The following is a 19,641-nucleotide window of genomic DNA, read 5'->3' as shown; positions in this document are numbered from 1 at the left end:
GGGGGGAGGAGGAGGAGCAGGGCGCCGGGGAGGAGGAGGAGGAGCAGGGCGCCGGGGGGGAGGAGGAGGAGCAGGGCGCCGGGGAGGAGGAGGAGGAGCAGGGCGCCGGGGAGGAGGAGGAGGAGCAGGGCGCCGGGGGAGGAGGAGGAGCAGGGCGCCGGGGAGGAGGAGGAGGAGCAGGGCGCCGGGGGGGAGGAGCAGGGCGCGGGGGGGAGGAGGAGGAGCAGGGCGCCGGGGAGGAGGAGGAGGAGCAGGGCGCCGGGGGAGGAGGAGGAGCAGGGCGCCGGGGGGGAGGAGGAGGAGCAGGGCGCCGGGGGGGAGGAGGAGGAGCAGGGCGCCGGGGAGGAGGAGGAGCAGGGCGCCGGGGGGGAGGAGGAGGAGCAGGGCGCCGGGGGAGGAGGAGGAGGAGCAGGGCGCCGGGGAGGAGGAGGAGGAGCAGGGCGCCGGGGGAGGAGGAGGAGCAGGGCGCCGGGGGGGAGGAGGAGGAGCAGGGCGCCGGGGGGGAGGAGGAGGAGCAGGGCGCCGGGGGGGAGGAGGAGGAGCAGGGCGCCGGGGGGGAGGAGGAGGAGCAGGGCGCCGGGGGGGAGGAGGAGCAGGGCGCCGTGTGTGCGGGGCGGCGCCTCTCTGCAGTCGGAGCCCGGGCTGTGCGCGCTGTGTCGGGGCCTCCCGGGCTCTTCCCGCATTACCGGCCCCTATGGATTAGTCCGAGCTCCGGGAAAGTCGTTTGTTTTCTGTGGGACGAGGACGACAGCGGAGGACGCCATGAAGAAACAGTTCAACCGCATGAGGCAGCTGGCCAACCAGACCGTGGGAAGGTGAGCGAGGCTGGGGCCCCCGAGGGCCACAGGGGCTCTGCCCTGTATACATACTGCTGGGTCTGGGCCCCCTGTAACCGTAGTCGCTGTCGGTGGTCACAGACGTTTCCTTGCGCCATTTCATAACTTTTTCACAATCGACTCAAAGTTATATGTTTCTGTGGAGCGGCGGCACTGGGAGGACTGGTGTGTGGCAGCGGTCAGGACGGCAGCACTGGGAGGACTGGTGTGTGGCAGCGGTCAGGACGGCAGCACTGGGAGGACTGGTGTGTGGCAGCGGTCAGGACGGCAGCACTGGGAGGACTGGTGTGTGGCAGCGGTCAGGACGGCAGCACTGGGAGGACTGGTGTGTGGCAGCGGTCAGGACGGCAGCACTGGGAGGACTGGTGTGTGGCAGCGGTCAGGACGGCAGCACTGGGAGGACTGGTGTGTGGCAGCGGTCAGGACGGCAGCACTGGGAGGACTGGTGTGTGGCAGCGGTCAGGACGTCAGCACTGGGAGGACTGGTGAGTGGCAGCGGTCAGGACATCAGCACTGGGAGGACTGGTGAGTGGCAGCGGTCAGAATGTCAGCACTGGGAGGACTGGTGAGTGGCAGCGGTCAGAATGTCAGCACTGGGAGGACTGGTGAGTGACAGCGGTCAGGACGTCAGCACTGGGAGGACTGGTGTGTGGCAGCGGTCAGGACGTCAGCACTGGGAGGACTGGTGTGTGGCAGCGGTCAGGACGGCAGCACTGGGAGGACTGGTTTGTGGCAGCGGTCAGGACGGCAGCACTGGGAGGACTGGTGTGTGGCAGCGGTCAGGACGGCAGCACTGGGAGGACTGGTTTGTGGCAGCGGTCAGGACGTCAGCACTGGGAGGACTGGTGTGTGGCAGCGGTCAGGAGGGTGGCACTGGGAGGACTGGTGTGTGGCAGCGGTCCGGACGGCAGCACTGGGAGGACTGGTGTGTGGCAGCGGTCAGGACGGCAGCACTGGGAGGACGGGTGTGTGGCAGCGGTCAGGAGGGCAGCACTGGGAGGACTGGTGTGTGGCAGCGGTCAGGACGGCGGCACTGGGAGGACTGGTGAGTGGCAGCGGTCAGGACGGCGGCACTGGGAGGACTGGTGAGTGGCAGCGGTCAGGACGGCGGCACTGGGAGGACTGGTGAGTGGCAATGGTTAGGACGGAAGCACTGGGAGGACTGGTGTGTGGCAGCGGTCAGGACAGCAGCGCTGGGAGAACCGGTGTGTGACGCGGTTGTGGCGACAGAACTGGAGGGCAGGCGTGTGGCAGCGGTCGTGGCGGCAGCACTGGGAGGACTGGTGAGTGGCAGCTGTCATGACAGCAGCACTGGCAGGACTGGTGAGTGGCAGCTGTCATGATAGCAGCACTGGGAGGACTGGTGTGTGGCAGTGGTTAGGACGGCAGCGCTGGGAGGAGAGGTTTGTGGCAGCGGTCAGGACGGCAGCACAGGGAGGACTGGTGTGTGGCAGCGGTCAGGACGTCAGCACTGGGAGGACTGGTGAGTGGCAGCGGTCAGGACGTCAGCACTGGGAGGACTGGTGAGTGGCAGCGGTCAGAATGTCAGCACTGGGAGGACTGGTGAGTGGCAGCGGTCAGAATGTCAGCACTGGGAGGACTGGTGAGTGACAGCGGTCAGGACGTCAGCACTGGGAGGACAGGTGTGTGGCAACGGTCAGGACGTCAGCACTGGGAGGACTGGTGAGTGGCAGCGGTCAGGACGTCAGCACTGGGAGGACTGGTGTGTGGCAGCGGTCAGGACGGCAGCACTGGGAGGACTGGTTTGTGGCAGCGGTCAGGACGTCAGCACTGGGAGGACTGGTGTGTGGCAGCGGTCAGGACGGCAGCACTGGGAGAACCGGTGTGTGACAGCGGTTGTGGCGACAGCACTGGAGGGCAGGCGTGTGGCAGCGGTCGTGGCGGCAGCACTGGGAGGACTGGTGAGTGGCAGCTGTCATGACAGCAGCACTGGCAGGACTGGTGAGTGGCAGCTGTCATGATAGCAGCACTGGGAGGACTGGTGTGTGGCAGTGGTTAGGACGGCAGCGCTGGGAGGAGAGGTTTGTGGCAGCGGTCAGGACGTCAGCACTGGGAGGACTGGTGAGTGGCAGCGGTCAGGACGTCAGCACTGGGAGGACTGGTGAGTGGCAGCGGTCAGAATGTCACCACTGGGAGGACTGGTGAGTGACAGCGGTCAGGACGTCAGCACTGGGAGGACAGGTGAGTGGCAGCGGTCAGGACGTCAGCACTGGGAGGACTGGTGAGTGGCAGCGGTCAGGACGTCAGCACTGGGAGGACTGATGAGTGGCAGCGGTCAGGACGTCAGCACTGGGAGGACTGGTGAGTGGCAGCGGTCAGGACGTCAGCACTGGGAGGACTGGTGAGTGGCAGCGGTCAGGACAGCAGCGCTGGGAGGACTGGTGAGTGGCAGCGGACAGGACGGCAGCACTGGGAGGACTGGTGTGTGGCAGCGGACAGGACGGCAGCACTGGGAGGACTGGTGTGTGGCAGCGGACAGGACGGCAGCACTGGGAGGACTGGTGTGTGGCAGCGGACAGGACGGCAGCACTGGGAGGACTGGTGTGTGGCAGCGGACAGGACGGCAGCACTGGGAGGACTGGTGAGTGGCAGCGGACAGGACGGAAGCACTGGGAGGACTGGTGAGTGGCAGCGGACAGGACGGAAGCACTGGGAGGACTGGTGTGTGGCAGCCGTCAGGACGGCAGCACTGGGAGGACTGGTGTGTGGCAGCGGTCAGGACGTCAGCACTGGGAGGACTGGTGTGTGGCAGCCGTCAGGACGGCAGCACTGGGAGAACCGGTGTGTGACAGCGGTTGTGGCAACAGCACTGGAGAGCAGGCGTGTGGCAGCGGTCGTGGCGGCAGCACTGGGAGGACTGGTGAGTGGCAGCTGTCATGACAGCAGCACTGGCAGGACTGGTGAGTGGCAGCTGTCATGATAGCAGCACTGGGAGGACTGGTGTGTGGCAGTGGTTAGGACGGCAGCGCTGGGAGGAGAGGTTTGTGGCAGCGGTCAGGACGGCAGCACAGGGAGGACTGGTGTGTGGCAGCGGTCAGGACGTCAGCACTGGGAGGACTGGTGAGTGGCAGCGGTCAGGACGTCAGCACTGGGAGGACTGGTGAGTGGCAGCGGTCAGAATGTCAGCACTGGGAGGACTGGTGAGTGACAGCGGTCAGGACGTCAGCACTGGGAGGACAGGTGTGTGGCAGCGGTCAGGACGTCAGCACTGGGAGGACTGGTGAGTGGCAGCGGTCAGGAAGTCAGCACTGGGAGGACTGATGAGTGGCAGCGGTCAGAACGTCAGCACTGGGAGGACTGGTGAGTGGCAGCGGTCAGGACGGCAGCACTGGGAGGACTGGTGAGTGGCAGCGGTCAGGACGGCAACACTGGGAGGACTGGTGTGTGGCAGCGGTCAGGACGGCAGCACTGGGAGGATAGGTGTGTGGCAGCGGTCAGGATGGCAGCACTGGGAGGATAGGTGTGTGGCAGCGGTCAGGATGGCAGCACTGGGAGGACTGGTGTGTGGCAGCGATCAGGACGGCAGCACTGGGAGGACTCGTGTGTGGCTGCAGTCAGGACGTCAGCACTGGGAGGACTGGTGTGGCAGCGGTCAGGACGGCAGCACTGGGAGAACCGGTGTGTGACAGCGGTTGTGGCGACAGCACTGAAGGGCAGGCGTGCGGCAGCACTGGGAAGACTCATGAGTGGCAGCGGTTGTGGTGGCAGCGGTTGTGGCGGCAGCACTGGGACGGAGGACTGGTTTGTGGCAGCAGCACTGGAAGAACTGATGTTGGCAGCGGTCAGCACTGAGAGGACTGGTGAGTGGCAGCGGTTGTGGCACTGGGAGGACCGGTTTGTGGCATCAATCAGGACATCAGCTCTAGGAAGACTGGTGAGGGGCAGCACTGCGAGGACTGGTGTGTGGCAGCGGTCAGGACGGCAGCACTGCGAGGACTGGTGTGTGGCAGCAGTCAGGACGGCAGCACTGCGAGGACTGGTGTGTGGCAGCGGTCAGGACGGCAGCACTGCGAGGACTGGTGTGTGGCAGCGGTCAGGACGGCAGCACTGCGAGGACTGGTGTGTGGCAGCGGTCAGGACGGCAGCACTGCGAGGACTGGTGTGTGGCAGCGGTCAGGACGGCAGCACTGCGAGGACTGGTGTGTGGCAGCGGTCAGGACGGCAGCACTGCGAGGACTGGTGTGTGGCAGCGGTCAGGACGGCAGCACTGCGAGGACTGGTGTGTGGCAGCGGTCAGGACGGCAGCACTGCGAGGACTGGTGTGTGGCAGCGGTCAGGACGGCAGCACTGCGAGGACTGGTGTGGCAGCGGTCAGGACGGCAGCACTGCGAGGACTGGTGTGTGGCAGCGGTCAGGACGGCAGCACTGCGAGGACTGGTGTGTGGCAGCGGTCAGGACGGCAGCACTGCGAGGACTGGTGTGTGGCAGCGGTCAGGACGGCAGCACTGCGAGGACTGGTGTGTGGCAGCGGTCAGGACGGCAGCACTGCGAGGACTGGTGTGTGGCAGCGGTCAGGACGGCAGCACTGCGAGGACTGGTGTGTAGCAGTCACTTCCTGGCAATATTGTGGGGGTTGTGTCGCACAGCTGAGGTTTTGCTGCAGTTGCTTTTTCTGTACAGTTCTCCCATTGGGGCTCGTATACACCAGAATGTGCGGTCGGCGTTATTTTTCAGTGGGGCCATATTGGAGATGTGTCCCCCTGCCTGCTTGTATGGGGTGGATACGTCGTGGGCCTCTTGGGAGTATTTCAGTCGGTATCTGTCCCGGTTTCGCTCCTATCGGCAGGTGACGCCGCGGTGTGAGTGGGCGCTGCCTACATTGTATCGGCCCTGAGTGTGGAGTCCCCGAACCGGACACAATGTATCCGTCGCTTGATGACTGCTCTTTTATTTCCCATAATATTACAATTTAGGGGCATTTTTTTCCCTGTATATTTTTTCTGTGTTTTTTCCAGCAAGTCTTCGCTGTTTGGTTCCTCTGCATATTTGACAATTGTTTTCTCTCGACCGCGGTATCGGGGACTTGTTCTTGCACAATCTGATGCTGTCAGCGCTGACGATGCCGTGTAAAACAGGAAGAAATCCCACTGACCAGCAGAATGGTTGATTCTCACGTTTCCAGGAGGAACAGTACAGCAGAGTTCTTAGAAACCATCTTACAGTACTGTTACTGGGAAGCTGAGCCATCGCCTTTAAAGGGGCATTCCACTTTTCGCTGCCTTGCATCGTGTGACTTGTACGGATTAGAATTGAACACGATGCTTTGCAGGTCCCTGGTCCAGCATCCTTGTCGGACCCCTGTGAACCTCCTCCTGCCTGTGTAATCCCCTTCAAATCGGGGGGTTTGCGAATGCCGTGGAGCCGACTCATTTAGCTCGGTCCGGGTGAAATTTGTGTGGGTTGGTTTCTATCTGGCCCATGGACCGTCCGCTTTCTTTAGGAAGCGCCTGGATGTAATGCGCCCCTGCCGGGCGGGCGATATAGTATATATAACTAAGGGCGGCTGCTTGTATTAACCCTGTCTGCACCCAGATGACGCTGCCATCACAAGGATACTTAAAATTCCTTCCCCATTAATAATTTGCTGGGCGTCTCTCATACGTCTGCGCTAGCGATTTACAAGGGCCCATCGTCATCAAGTCCTGATGTTTTGGGGAGGGTCCTTTTTATTTTAATTACAAGCAGATTTAAAACCCTATGATTGGTGCAGTTCTCGTAATCCGGCACAGTACGCCGGATATAATGGATCCGAGTGCTAGGAGGTAAAGTAGAACTCTTTACCACCCCGTGGTTTGGGGCAATCCTATCTTTTGTGGATCAGTCCGTAATCATGGCGGTCTAGCTGTGTCTGCTAAGTCTAACCGCGCGGTCTACCGTCAGCAGACTTGTCACACAATGTGAGAACACGCGCCTGTCGCCGAATGCCAAACGGCACGGTCTAGAGGAAGCGTTCTATTAACGCAAGATCTGTGCTTGCTGTCAGTGATTGGAAACCTTCTCGTTCTTATCCAGAGGATGACTGCCCCCCCGCGGTGATGCCCCCCCGCGGTGATGCCCCCCCGCGGTGATGCCCCCCCGCGGTGATGCCCCCCCGCGGTGATGCCCCGCGTCACATCGATCTTGTCATGAGATGAGGAATGGTTGTCAGAACTAAACATTTGCAAAAGTTTTGATTCCGCAGTGAGAAAACTGTGGGGGAGACTCATAGGGTGCAAGCGTCGGACTCTTCCTTCCTCTCTCGCGTGTCGCTCTCAATGTGGCTGGCACATGGGAACGCCGCTGCGATAGACGACTCCTGAAGGTCAGACAAGCCAATGGCTACGCTGGTTGATATAAAACATGTGTTTTGATGGCTTGTTACGTGTCCTTGGGAATTGGAAGCGATACAGAACGTGGGGGGAGAAAAGATCCGAAGACGGAAATGATCGAGGGCTGCCACCCTGCTTTCCTAAAGTCCTGTGTTACACAGGCAATCCTATTAATCTCAGTGCAATGGTTAATGTCTCCTGTGGGGGCGCTGCAGGAAATCTGGACACTTACTGCTAGGGTAAAAAGCAAGAGAACACGTTGGGATCACCATTGTGTCCTGGATCCCCACAAAGTCTGTGATCACTTTTGTGTCGGAGGCATGCATGGACGTTCTTCCTGACAAAACCCCATCAGTGTTGTGCATGTGCTGAATGAACGTAAGCCATGATGATGATATGAACAGGAAAAATGGGTCTGGTTTAATGGATGAAACAGCGCCCCTCTTGTATGTGGGCTGTGTCCAGTATTGCACCTTGTGTCAGAAAGTGTCCTCATGAATATGACCATGGACTGACCACAGATGGAGAACATTACCCAGGGCTGGTCTAAGTCCGAAGGCTCGCTGAGCTACACGGGGACACATTGGCATTGAGGGCACCCCAAACTAGGTCCTCAGTCAGCACTGTGAAGTGTGATTGCGCCCCCTGTAGAGGTGAGACCCTGCGTGAGTAATTGGTGGCTGCCGGTTGGGTGGCCTATTACTTGCCTCCTTTCTGGTGGCGTCTCCGGCGCCTCTTCTCATAAATGGGTCCAGCCAAATTGGAAGAGACGCTAGGATTGCGGTAGGTCGGAGGCAGTTTGCCAGGGTCTGGTCCGTGGGCCGAAGACCACCGCATTGATCCAGGGTCCTGCGAATCGATTCATTCATCTCTACTGGCTGTTGTTTATCGTCATTAGGACATAACCAGGGGGCAAAAAGGATTTCCGTGTCCCAGAATTGAGGGCCATTTTTTCCTGAAAACAAGGATAATCGAAAAGTCATGGGATGTCATTTTATTTCTTTCAAAAATTAGACAATTTTGTGCAAATTGGGGCAAAAAAAATGCAGTTGGACTCTGTGTGCCCTCCCCCACCCATATGAGGAGGCTCTGGGGTTATTAGGGGTTAGTGATGGCCAATGTTGGGGTCTATGACAGATATCGCAGCTTCTCCAGGGCCCATAAGAATGGCAGCGGGACATGACTAATGCTGCAGCAATGCGAGAAATCATCAAACTCGTTCAACAGGGAAACGCGTCAAACCCAGAATATCTCGTCTGTCATCTAATAACACGAAATCCTTCTCATTGTCGTTGGCCTTGGAGAAGATTAGGGGATCTGTAACGGCAGTGAGCACACAGCTGGAGGGGTCGTCACAGTGTGATATCATAGAATGACGTCATTGGGTGTGGATGTGTCCATCGCCGGATATTAATTATTTCTATAGCACTATTGGTTCCATGGTGCTGTACATGAGAAGGGGTTACATCAAAATACAAATCACAGCGGGGACAGGACCCTGCCCTTTCGGGCTTACATGCTACAGGATGGTGGGGAAGGAGACAGTAGGTTGGTGGGTTTGCAACAGTTCCGGTGTTGGTTGAGGTGATAGCACCGGTAGTGGTGAGAGAGAAGGAGGTAGCGGGGTCATTGCAGGCTGTAGGCTATCTTGAAGAGGTGGGTTTTCAGGTTCCGTTTGAAGGACCCGAATGTGGTTGATAGTCGGACGTGTTGGGGCAAAGAATTCCAGAGGATGGGGGATATTCGGGAGAAGTCTTGGAGGCGGTTGGGTGAGGCGCGAATAAGCGTGGAGGAGAGAAGGTCTTGGGAGGACCAGAGATTATGTGAGGGAAGGTATCGGGAGATTAGTTCAGAAATATACGGAGGAGAAAGGTTATGGATGGCCTTGTAGGTCAGTGTTAGTAGTTTAAACTGGAAAGGCTGGGAAATTGGGAGCCAGTGAAGAGATTTGCAAAGAAGGGAAGCAGGAGTGTAGCAAGGGAAGCAGAGTTAAGGATGAACTGGAGGGGTGCGAGAGCGAGAGTGTTAGAAGGTAGGTCACAGAGGAGAGTGTTGCAGTAGTCAAGGAAGGAGATGATGAGGGTGTGCACAAGCATTTTTAGTAGATTGAGGTTTGAAGAAAGGACGGATTTTGGAAATATTTTTGAGCTGGAGGCGACAGGAGGTGGAAAGAGCTTGGATGTGCGGTTTCAAGGACAGGACAGAGTCAAGGGTTACTCCGAGGCAGCAGATTACCGGGACAGGAGAAAGTGTGGATTCATTTATTGTGATAGATCAGGTAGGGAGTGAGTGCAGCTCTGGAGTATAATACAGAATGTAACTCAGGATCAGTAATGTAATGTATGTGCACAGTGACTGCACCAGCAGAATAGTGAGTGCAGCTCTGGAGTATAATACAGAATGTAACTCAGGATCAGTAATGTATGTACACAGTGACTGCACCAGCAGAATAGTGAGTGCAGCTCTGGGGTATAATACAGGATGCAACTCAGGATCAGTAATGTATGTACACAGTGACTGCACCAGCAGAATAGTGAGTGCAGCTCTGGAGTATAATACAGGATGTAACTCGGGATCAGTAATGTATGTATACAGTGACTGCACCAGCAGAATAGTGAGTGCAGCTCTGGGGTATAATACAGGATGTAACTCAGGATCAGTAATGTAATGTATGTACACAGTGACTGCACCAGCAGAATAGTGAGTGCAGCTCTGGGGTATAATACAGGATGTAACTCAGGATCAGTAATGTATGCACACAGTGACTGCACCAGCAGAATAGTGAGTGCAGCTCTGGGGTATAATACAGGATGTAACTCAGGATCAGTAATGTAATGTATGTACACAGTGACTGCACCAGCAGAATAGTGAGTGCAGCTCTGGAGTATAATACAGGATGTAACTCAGGATCAGTAATGTAATGTGTGTACACAGTGACTGCACCAGCAGAATAGTGAGTGCAGCTCTGGAGTAAAATACAGGATGTAACTCAGGATCATTAATGTAATGTATGTACACAGTGACTGCACCAGCAGAATAGTGAGTGCAGCTCTGGAGTATAATACAGGATGTAACTCAGGATCAGTAATGTAATGTGTGTACACAGTGACTGCACCAGCAGAATAGTGAGTGCAGCTCTGGAGTAAAATACAGGATGTAACTCAGGATCATTAATGTAATGTATGTACACAGTGACTGCACCAGCAGAATAGTGAGTGCAGCTCTGGAGTATAATACAGGATGTAACTCAGGATCAGTAATGTAAGTACACAGTGACTGCACCAGCAGAATAGTGAGTGCAGCTCTGGGGTATAATACAGGATATAACTCAGGATCAGTAATGTAATGTATGTACACAGTGACTTCACCAGCAGAATAGTGAGTGCAGCTCTGGGGTATAATACAGGAGGTAACTCAGGATCAGTAATGTAATATATGTACACAGTGACTGCACCAGCAGAATAGTGAGTGCAGCTCTGGGGTATAATACAGGATGTAACCCAGGATCAGTAATGTATGCACACAGTGACAGCACCAGCAGAATAGTGAGTGCTGCTCTGGAGTATAATACAGGAGGTAACTCAGGATCAGTAATGTAATGTATGTACACAGTGACTTCACCAGCAGAATAGTGAGTGCAGCTCTGGAGTATAATACAGGAGGTAACTCAGGATCAGTAATGTAATGTATGTACACAGTGACTTCACCAGCAGAATAGTGAGTGCAGCTCTGGGTATAATACAGGATGTAACCCAGGATCAGTAATGTATGCACACAGTGACAGCACCAGCAGAATAGTGAGTGCTGCTCTGGAGTATAATACAGGAGGTAACTCAGGATCAGTAATGTAATGTATGTACACAGTGACTGCACCAGCAGAATAGTGAGTACAGCTCTGGAGTATAATACTGGAGGTAACTCAGTATCAGTCATTTATTTACAAAGTTACTGAACTTTTCATGTCGATTAACCCTCTATATTCTGACTCGTACGGCAATGATTAACTCGTGTTGTAAATTAGCGTTGCTTCTCTATGGCGGATACATCGCACATGAAGTCTGTTTTCCTCGCTTGAGGCTTCAAAAAAGCGCTTTGTCACTGAATCCTCCTGAGGTCGGTCCTGCATTTTTCTGCCCTGACACAATGGGGCTCTTTAATGCACAAACAAGCTCGGCCGGCCTGTTTGTTGCCGTTTTGGGAAAGCGCTGACTCAAGGAGAATTTCTGCTTAAACAGTAACAAGTCAACGTAAGCGGCAGCGACCAAACGCAGCCAAAGCGTGTGATGGCCGGACCGGGGCGCGTATCGCCACACGGCATCTGTCATACGATTCTGGATCTTCTGTACAGTGCTGTGCAGAAGTTACAGGAAAAATGCAAATAAGTAAAAATTGTTTCTCAAATAGAAATGTTCATGGTTTATTTGAATCAATTAAAATGCAAAGTGAATGAACAGAAGAGAAATCCCAATCCCATCAGTGTCTGGTGACCGCCCGTCGCCTCCATTGTCCGTGTCTGGTGACCGCCCGTCGCCTCCATTGTCCGTGTCTGGTGACCGCCCGTCGCCTCCATTGTCCGTGTCTGGTGACCGCCCGTCGCCTCCATTGTCCGTGTCTGGTGACCGCCCGTCGCCTCCATTGTCCGTGTCTGGTGACCGCCCGTCGCCTCCATTGTCCGTGTCTGGTGACCGCCCGTCGCCTCCATTGTCCGTGTCTGGTGACCGCCCGTCGCCTCCATTGTCCGTGTCTGGTGACCGCCCGTCGCCTCCATTGTCCGTGTCTGGTGACCGCCCGTCGCCTCCATTGTCCGTGTCTGGTGACCGCCCGTCGCCTCCATTGTCCGTGTCTGGTGACCGCCCGTCGCCTCCATTGTCCGTGTCTGGTGACCGCCCGTCGCCTCCATTGTCCGTGTCTGGTGACCGCCCGTCGCCTCCATTGTCCGTGTCTGGTGACCGCCCGTCGCCTCCATTGTCCGTGTCTGGTGACCGCCCGTCGCCTCCATTGTCCGTGTCTGGTGACCGCCCGTCGCCTCCATTGTCCGTGTCTGGTGACCGCCCGTCTCCTCCATTGTCCGTGTCTGGTGACCGCCCGTCTCCTCCATTGTCCGTGTCTGGTGACCGCCCGTCGCCTCCATTGTCCGTGTCTGGTGACCGCCCGTCGCCTCCATTGTCCGTGTCTGGTGACCGCCCGTCGCCTCCATTGTCCGTGTCTGGTGACCGCCCGTCGCCTCCATTGTCCGTGTCTGGTGACCGCCCGTCGCCTCCATTGTCCGTGTCTGGTGACCGCCCGTCGCCTCCATTGTCCGTGTCTGGTGACCGCCCGTCGCCTCCATTGTCCGTGTCTGGTGACCGCCCGTCGCCTCCATTGTCCGTGTCTGGTGACCGCCCGTCGCCTCCATTGTCCGTGTCTGGTGACCGCCCGTCGCCTCCATTGTCCGTGTCTGGTGACCGCCCGTCGCCTCCATTGTCCGTGTCTGGTGACCGCCCGTCGCCTCCATTGTCCGTGTCTGGTGACCGCCCGTCGCCTCCATTGTCCGTGTCTGGTGACCGCCCGTCGCCTCCATTGTCCGTGTCTGGTGACCGCCCGTCGCCTCCATTGTCCGTGTCTGGTGACCGCCCGTCGCCTCCATTGTCCGTGTCTGGTGACCGCCCGTCGCCTCCATTGTCCGTGTCTGGTGACCGCCCGTCGCCTCCATTGTCCGTGTCTGGTGACCGCCCGTCGCCTCCATTGTCCGTGTCTGGTGACCGCCCGTCGCCTCCATTGTCCGTGTCTGGTGACCGCCCGTCGCCTCCATTGTCCGTGTCTGGTGACCGCCCGTCGCCTCCATTGTCCGTGTCTGGTGACCGCCCGTCGCCTCCATTGTCCGTGTCTGGTGACCGCCCGTCGCCTCCATTGTCCGTGTCTGGTGACCGCCCGTCGCCTCCATTGTCCGTGTCTGGTGACCGCCCGTCGCCTCCATCGTCCGTGTCTGGTGACCGCCCGTCGCCTCCATCGTCCGTGTCTGGTGACCGCCCGTCGCCTCCATCGTCCGTGTCTGGTGACCGCCCGTCGCCTCCATCGTCCGTGTCTGGTGACCGCCCGTCGCCTCCATCGTCCGTGTCTGGTGACCGCCCGTCGCCTCCATCGTCCGTGTCTGGTGACCGCCCGTCGCCTCCATCGTCCGTGTCTGGTGACCGCCCGTCGCCTCCATCGTCCGTGTCTGGTGACCGCCCGTCGCCTCCATCGTCCGTGTCTGGTGACCGCCCGTCGCCTCCATCGTCCGTGTCTGGTGACCGCCCGTCGCCTCCATCGTCCGTGTCTGGTGACCGCCCGTCGCCTCCATCGTCCGTGTCTGGTGACCGCCCGTCGCCTCCATCGTTCCATCGTTCGTGTCTGGTGACCGCCTGTCGCCTCCATCGTCCGTGTCTGGTGACCGCCTGTCGCCTCCATCGTCCGTGTCTGGTGACCGCCTGTCGCCTCCATCGTCCGTGTCTGGTGACCGCCTGTCGCCTCCATCGTCCGTGTCTGGTGACCGCCCGTCGACTCCATCGTCCGTGTCTGGTGACCGCCCGTCGACTCCATCGTCCGTGTCTGGTGACCGCCCGTCGCCTCCATCGTTTCTTCTCGTCACTTGCGCACAATTCTTGAAGGATCTCTGCAGGAGGTTTTTCCAAACATCTTGGATACCTGACCCCAGATCCTTCTGTCTCTCCATGTGATCCCTGACAGACTGGATGATGTGAGATCAGGGCTCTGTGGGGCCAGGTCATCACTTCCTGGAGTCTTAGGTATTAATAACTTTTTTTTTTTTTTTTTTTTACACCCCAGTTCCTATGTTTTCATACATAGTTGAGTCAGTTGTTCTTGTTTCCATGTACATCTGCCTTATAGCCACAGTTCTTCCATGAGGACCACAGTAGATTGGTGCAACTGGGTCCCATTTGTTGCTGCCAGTTCTGAGCTGTTGCCACTGCTGGAAATCGTCCAATTTCTAAGAGAAATAATCATGTGTCTTTCATCTTCTGCGCTAAGATTCCTTGTCAAACCGCTGCACCTACAGCCCTCACCATTGCCCATTTCTTGGTGCTTCTTTGAAAAAAAGCTTTATTAGCAAATCTTGATACCCCAATCAGCTGTGAAATCTTTTGTCTAGGAGATGCCTTGCTGATGCAGTAGAACTACCTTGTGTCATGTTGCTGTGCTCAGTCTTGCCTTGGTGTACAATCTGTGACCTGAAACTGTCTTCCACACCCTCACCTTTTGTTTCAGAGATTGGCTGTTCCTCACCCAGTTTTATGTTTCCCAAATAGCTTTTTCTGTCCCAGGAAATGACTGTTTTATAACCTAGTTACTCCTCCGTAGAATACAAGTATATGACGGGCAATTCTAGCCGAATAACTGTACTACACTTATTTTTTCTTTCTTTTCTTCTCCAGCTGGTTTGTATCAGCCAAGTAACATGACTGAAATATTTGCTGTAGCCGAGGGGGCCGCGCGTCATGTTTAATGACGGAGCAGAGGGGATGAGCAGCGAAACTTGCAGTATTCCAGGCACAAAACAAAACCGCAGTTTTTCGGCTGTGCGTCGGGGTATGAATCCAGGCTCCGGCATTTTTGGAGATCTTACAAGGGATCTGCGGAGCAGGAATGTTCAGCAGTATTCTGGGGAAGTCATAACCATTGATTTACTGTGGAACCAGATATACAGTTCTTGTTTAAAAGGGGGGCTTAACCCACCTAGACAAGAGGGGCTCCTATAGGGTTGGAAAATAAAGGATTCTTTTTTTTTTTTTTTTTAAAAAGACAGCGCCACTCATGCCAATTTGTCTGTTGTTGCAGGTCCGCACCATTTACTCAAATTATGGTTCAATACTACTTTTGGTCAAATAGGGGGGGTAAAAAGTGTCTAAAATCCAATTCTTGCTCAATTTGAATAGTAAGTCTGCCGTAATTGCCTGTGGTGCTCATGGCACATCAGCAGCGCTGCAGCCAATCAGCTCCATCTACTTAGGTAGAGTTGTTGAGGTCACTGACGGCAGCGTTGTTGATGCCTCTTTGCCATCGCGGTCCTTTCTTTGCCGCTGCGGCTGCCCGTGGATGGGTCGGGCCGCCCGTGGATGGGTCGGGCCGCCCGTGGATGCGTCGGGCCGCCCGTGGATGCGTCGGGCCGCCCGTGGATGCGTCGGGCCGCCCGTGGATGCGTCGGGCCGCCCGTGGATGCGTCGGGCCGCCCGTGGTTGCGTCGGGCCGCCTTTTGCTACCACCGTGGGGAGAGGGCAATGCCTGCAGGAACTGCAAAGTGTGTGTGTAAGTCAGGAAATGAAAGCTCCACTCAAGGGAAGGGAGGCTGTTCCTGACCTTGTTTAGTGTGATTTATGGTCCCGGACTTGTGAAAATAAGAAAAAAAAACCAAAACAAGAAACTGCATTTTTCACATTTTTTAACTTAATTAGGGATTGAGCAACAAGGAAAGGGACCGAGGGCGGATGAGTAACGTGCATTGTTATTAGGGAGAGTGTCAAAGCTGGAAAATGTGACGGGACGGCACCCGTACACTTCAGATACCTGTTGGCAGATGCTCCCCAATTCTGGATTTTCTCACCATTTAATGTCTGAGAACCTCCTGACTGACCCCCGACCAACGAACGCTCCTCTGAATGGGGGAGACGGGGTAAATGGCGTTCAGCCGACCTCTGACGCTTATGGCCAACTTTAGCTTTTTTATTTTAGGCTGCCATAGATTGGGGCTTGGGGTGATTCAGTACAGAGAGATGAGAGAGCGGGGTCACGCGTTGTTTTGTATCCTGGATGACCCAGTGACCAAGCCATGGCTGCATAGATGTATAAAATGGCAGCAATAGAGGTTTAAGTGCTCCCCGAATGTAGGTTTCAAGACATTAATAAGTTCAAGCTCCTGAAGGGTTATCCCAATATTGCTGGTTACCGATCCTGGGAATTTGGCACGGAAATGGCCCTTATGGTTTAGCAGTAGCCACATATGCACCTGTCCATTCTATACCTTGTGTATGGGACTGCCGGTGAAAGAGGAGTGATCTGCTCTGCCTCCTTTGCTGTGCCTCCTCTGCTCTGTTCTGCCTCCTCTGCTCTGTTCTGCCTCCTCTGCTCTGTTCTGCCTCCTCTGCTCTGTTCTGCCTCCTCTGCTCTGCTCTGCCTCCTCTGCTCTGCTCTGCCTCCTCTGCTCTGCTCTGCCTCCTCTGCTCTGCTCTGCCTCCTCTGCTCTGCTCTGCCTCCTCTGCTCTGCTCTGCCTCCTCTGCTCTGCTCTGCCTCCTCTGCTCAGTCCTGCCCTGCCGCCTTTAGAGGGTTCAGTGGTCCAGCAAGCCGAGATTTTCGTTCAAAGCAAAGTTTTCATCTCCATTAACAAAACGTACTCCCTCGTATCACATCTGTGTAGCTTCTATCGCTTGCTCCTCTGATCGCCATTCATAGCCAGTATGCTGAGGCTTGTAGTGCCCCACGCTGCTTGTCCTTACTGCCTACATCAGACATGTCACTCCCGGCTGCAGACATTGCAGGAGGAGCATGTGAACCCGTCATGTGTTCATGGGTTATAAAAGTACTGTAACTGTGATGGTAAAAGGGGGTCATAAATTCCGTGAAAAAGTCTTTTACAGGCCGACCTTGTGCCAGGATCCTGCCCCACCTTTCCAGTCCTGCTGTCTCTGCCGAAATAAACTTTATACTCTTTCTGGCAAATTATTATTTTTTTTTTTACAAGAAACTTCTACCCCCACAGACGGCAGGAAATTGTGTAGAGTGGTTCTGTATCTTGCAAGGAGGGACTGAGCCGGTGTTACAGTATTTCACCTCTTCTCCTCTGCTGGTTTCGCAGCGGGGCTCTGAATGCAGGTGTGAAACGCGTCAGCTGGAACCGACATGTGGCTGCACCACTGGCAGCTAAAGTCTCTACCCTCCCGGTACTGGGAACAGTGATTAAAGGGATCCTACCTCCTAGACCATGCCTTTAACAGGATGACATCTCTTACTGTTGGTTTCCTGGTGCCTCTCACAACCACATCGAGAGGCGCCTGCCAGCCGGTATCCTCCGCGTATACTGTTCATTAGGAGGCGCTGATGATGTTGCGCCGCTGACGCGTTTGTGCACGCTGCTATCCTCAACAAGGACCAAGTGACGCAGCGTCGTCCGTGCCCCCATAATGATGGTGTAGGTTCACGATACCTGTTGGCGGCAACACAACATCCTCCACAACACCCGCCCCAATGCAGAAGTGAAAGGTGGCGGAGAGAACCCCCTTAATGCTGCAGTAACCGCGCCGGAGGTTTACGTCTGGAAATCTTCTCGACTAGCGGCAAACGTTGCCCATGAACTCCTAAAGTAAACCACGCGTTTTGGTTTCTCTGTAAGGAATAATGCTGGTTATGCTTCTCTACACTGCCAAAAAAAATTGGCTACTTAAATCTGGCTGAAAAAGCCCAAAAGGAGGCATTATGGCCGCTGTCGGGAAACTGGTCGCCGTTGGATGCGTTTGGTCTGGAAAGCTGCCGGCGTATATTCACTGCAGATGTGGAATGTCTGCACCATCGTGCTACACGCGTTTCACATCCCAGCCAGAGTTTTTCCTTTCCCCTGCAGTTGTATATACAGTATACACATTACGCTTTTCTCTTTTGTACTATTAATACTATACGGCCGTGTTTCCTTTTTTTGTGAAATCGACAGTCCCTGCCTATAATGTGAACCATATGGCGGCATCCAGCTCGTGTCCTTGGAAACCCCACTTCTCCCTATGGAAATCCAGAGCAGAAGAGCGATACCTTATTAGGCTTTATGGCGTTACTGTGCTTAATGTATTTTCCATGTTCCCGTCCTTGACTTTTTTTTTTTTATTTTTTTTTTTTTTTCTTTTTCTTAAGTTTTTTTTTCTTTCCTTTTTTCTTTTTTTTTTTTTTTTTCCTTTTTCGTTCTTTTTTTTTTTTTTTTTTCTTTTCTTTTTTTCTTTCCCTTTTCTTTTCTTTTTTTTTTTTTTTTTTCTTTTTCCTTCCTCTAGTAAACCCTGATGTGGACTATGCAGCACGGCAGCAATGTTGGCATCTCAGGGGTTATATGTCCAGGGGCTCGGGCCGGGCTCGGTCGTCTTATGACAGCCGGATATTGATGTGACGTAGTCGTGCGCTGCCGTAGAAATATTCGGAGCACACCTTCATGTGAAGGCAGGGAGCTGACGGCACCTCCCGGGACTCCCAGGGAAATTTGTTATACATCCATCCATCAGGGGCAGTTTTTCTTCTTTTTTTTTTTTTCTTTTTTTCTTCAACCTCTGTTTTTTCAGAAAAATCCCACCCCAGTATTGTAAGAAAAGAGGATGAACGAAATACCCTTTATAACGTCACTTTGCTCTCTGCCTCTTTGCACCCCAAATATTGTAAAAGTAGTATTCTGGGTTGAAGAGCGGTGGGACTCTGACCACAGAGTCATCGGACTGATGGAGAGATCAGAACGTGCCATGGAGGGTCGATCCCTCACAATCTGGAATGAATAGGTGATAACTTCTTTCCAAAATATCAAAAAGCAGCCGAACGTGACCCCCAAGCCCGGGACGCAGAGGCCAGACTTGCCCTATAGGACTATTTATTGCTCCGCCATCTCTTCCCTCTATTATTGTATGTAATGATGCGTCAGTAATAAGTCGTCACTTAATTATTGGATTATTACATCACTTCTCTGCCCTGGGGTAGAATTACTGAGGACTATCCTGGATCTGTCTCCTGCGTCTGAGCTGCCGTAAAAAGGGGCTGAGGAAACCCGAAAGGGAAGTTTACACAATCTGATCATTATTCATTTCCTTGTTCTTCATTTTCAGCTGTTAGATTTCCAAAAAAAAATGTAAAATGCCGCCAGATAATACCCGGCTGGTTACAGCTCGTTACATCAGAGTTTCTTTGTTCCACCGGGAAACTACTGTGTTTCCTATTAATCCTCGAGCACCCAATGTTTGTGGGACCCTCAAGGTCAATGGTGCCAAACCTCAGGCACAGGTTGTATGTGGCCCTTTATTTAGCATTGTGTCCCCGGGCCTTAAAATTATGGAAGAATTTGAAGATGCCGAGTTAGACCCAACCCAGGAGCTCAGCGTTTCTTTATGCAACCTAAAAATACAGCGTTTCCTATTAATCCTCGAGAAACCCAATGATTTTGGGACCCTCGAGGTCCATGATGCCAAATCTCGGGCACAGGTTATGTGTGGCTTTAGTTTTGCATTCAATGGCTCGGGTCCTTAAAATTTGGGGAAATGGAAAAAACAGGAGAGGGTTCGACTTGACCCATGAGGCCGGTGTACTTATGAATGTGTTTCCAGGAACAAACTTTTTGGTTAGTTTTTTCTATAAATGTTGGTTCCCGGAGTTGTGTATTTAACGGCTAATTGATTTTATAGAGTTGAGTTCAGAGCAGCTCAACATAAAATGACAGCAATTAAAACCTGACGATTCCTGTAATTATCATCAGATTTCCAGTTCAGCC

The 19,641-nt window shown here is 54.6% G+C and overlaps 1 protein-coding gene across 5 annotated transcripts in view; it reads left to right on the top strand.

The window, feature by feature from the left end:
- Positions 1–564: 564 nt before the first annotated feature.
- ARHGAP17 (Rho GTPase activating protein 17) overlaps positions 565–19,641 on the top strand; it is a 74,434-nt gene continuing 55,357 nt past the window's right edge. For all 5 annotated transcript variants that reach the window (XM_073559277.1, XM_073559275.1, XM_073559280.1 and 2 more), the window contains exon 1: positions 565–815. In XM_073559277.1, coding sequence (XP_073415378.1) covers positions 763–815 — 53 coding nt within the window. In that variant the 5' untranslated portion in view covers positions 565–762. The remainder of the gene's footprint in view (positions 816–19,641) is intronic.

This window comes from Dendrobates tinctorius, unplaced genomic scaffold, assembly GCF_039654945.1.
Source record: "Dendrobates tinctorius isolate UK_male_01 unplaced genomic scaffold, ASM3965494v1 ptg000267l, whole genome shotgun sequence".
Classification (NCBI taxonomy): Eukaryota; Metazoa; Chordata; class Amphibia; order Anura; family Dendrobatidae; genus Dendrobates; species Dendrobates tinctorius.
The sequence above is the reverse complement of the archived record's forward strand: the minus strand, read 5'-3'. Positions and strand labels throughout refer to the sequence as shown.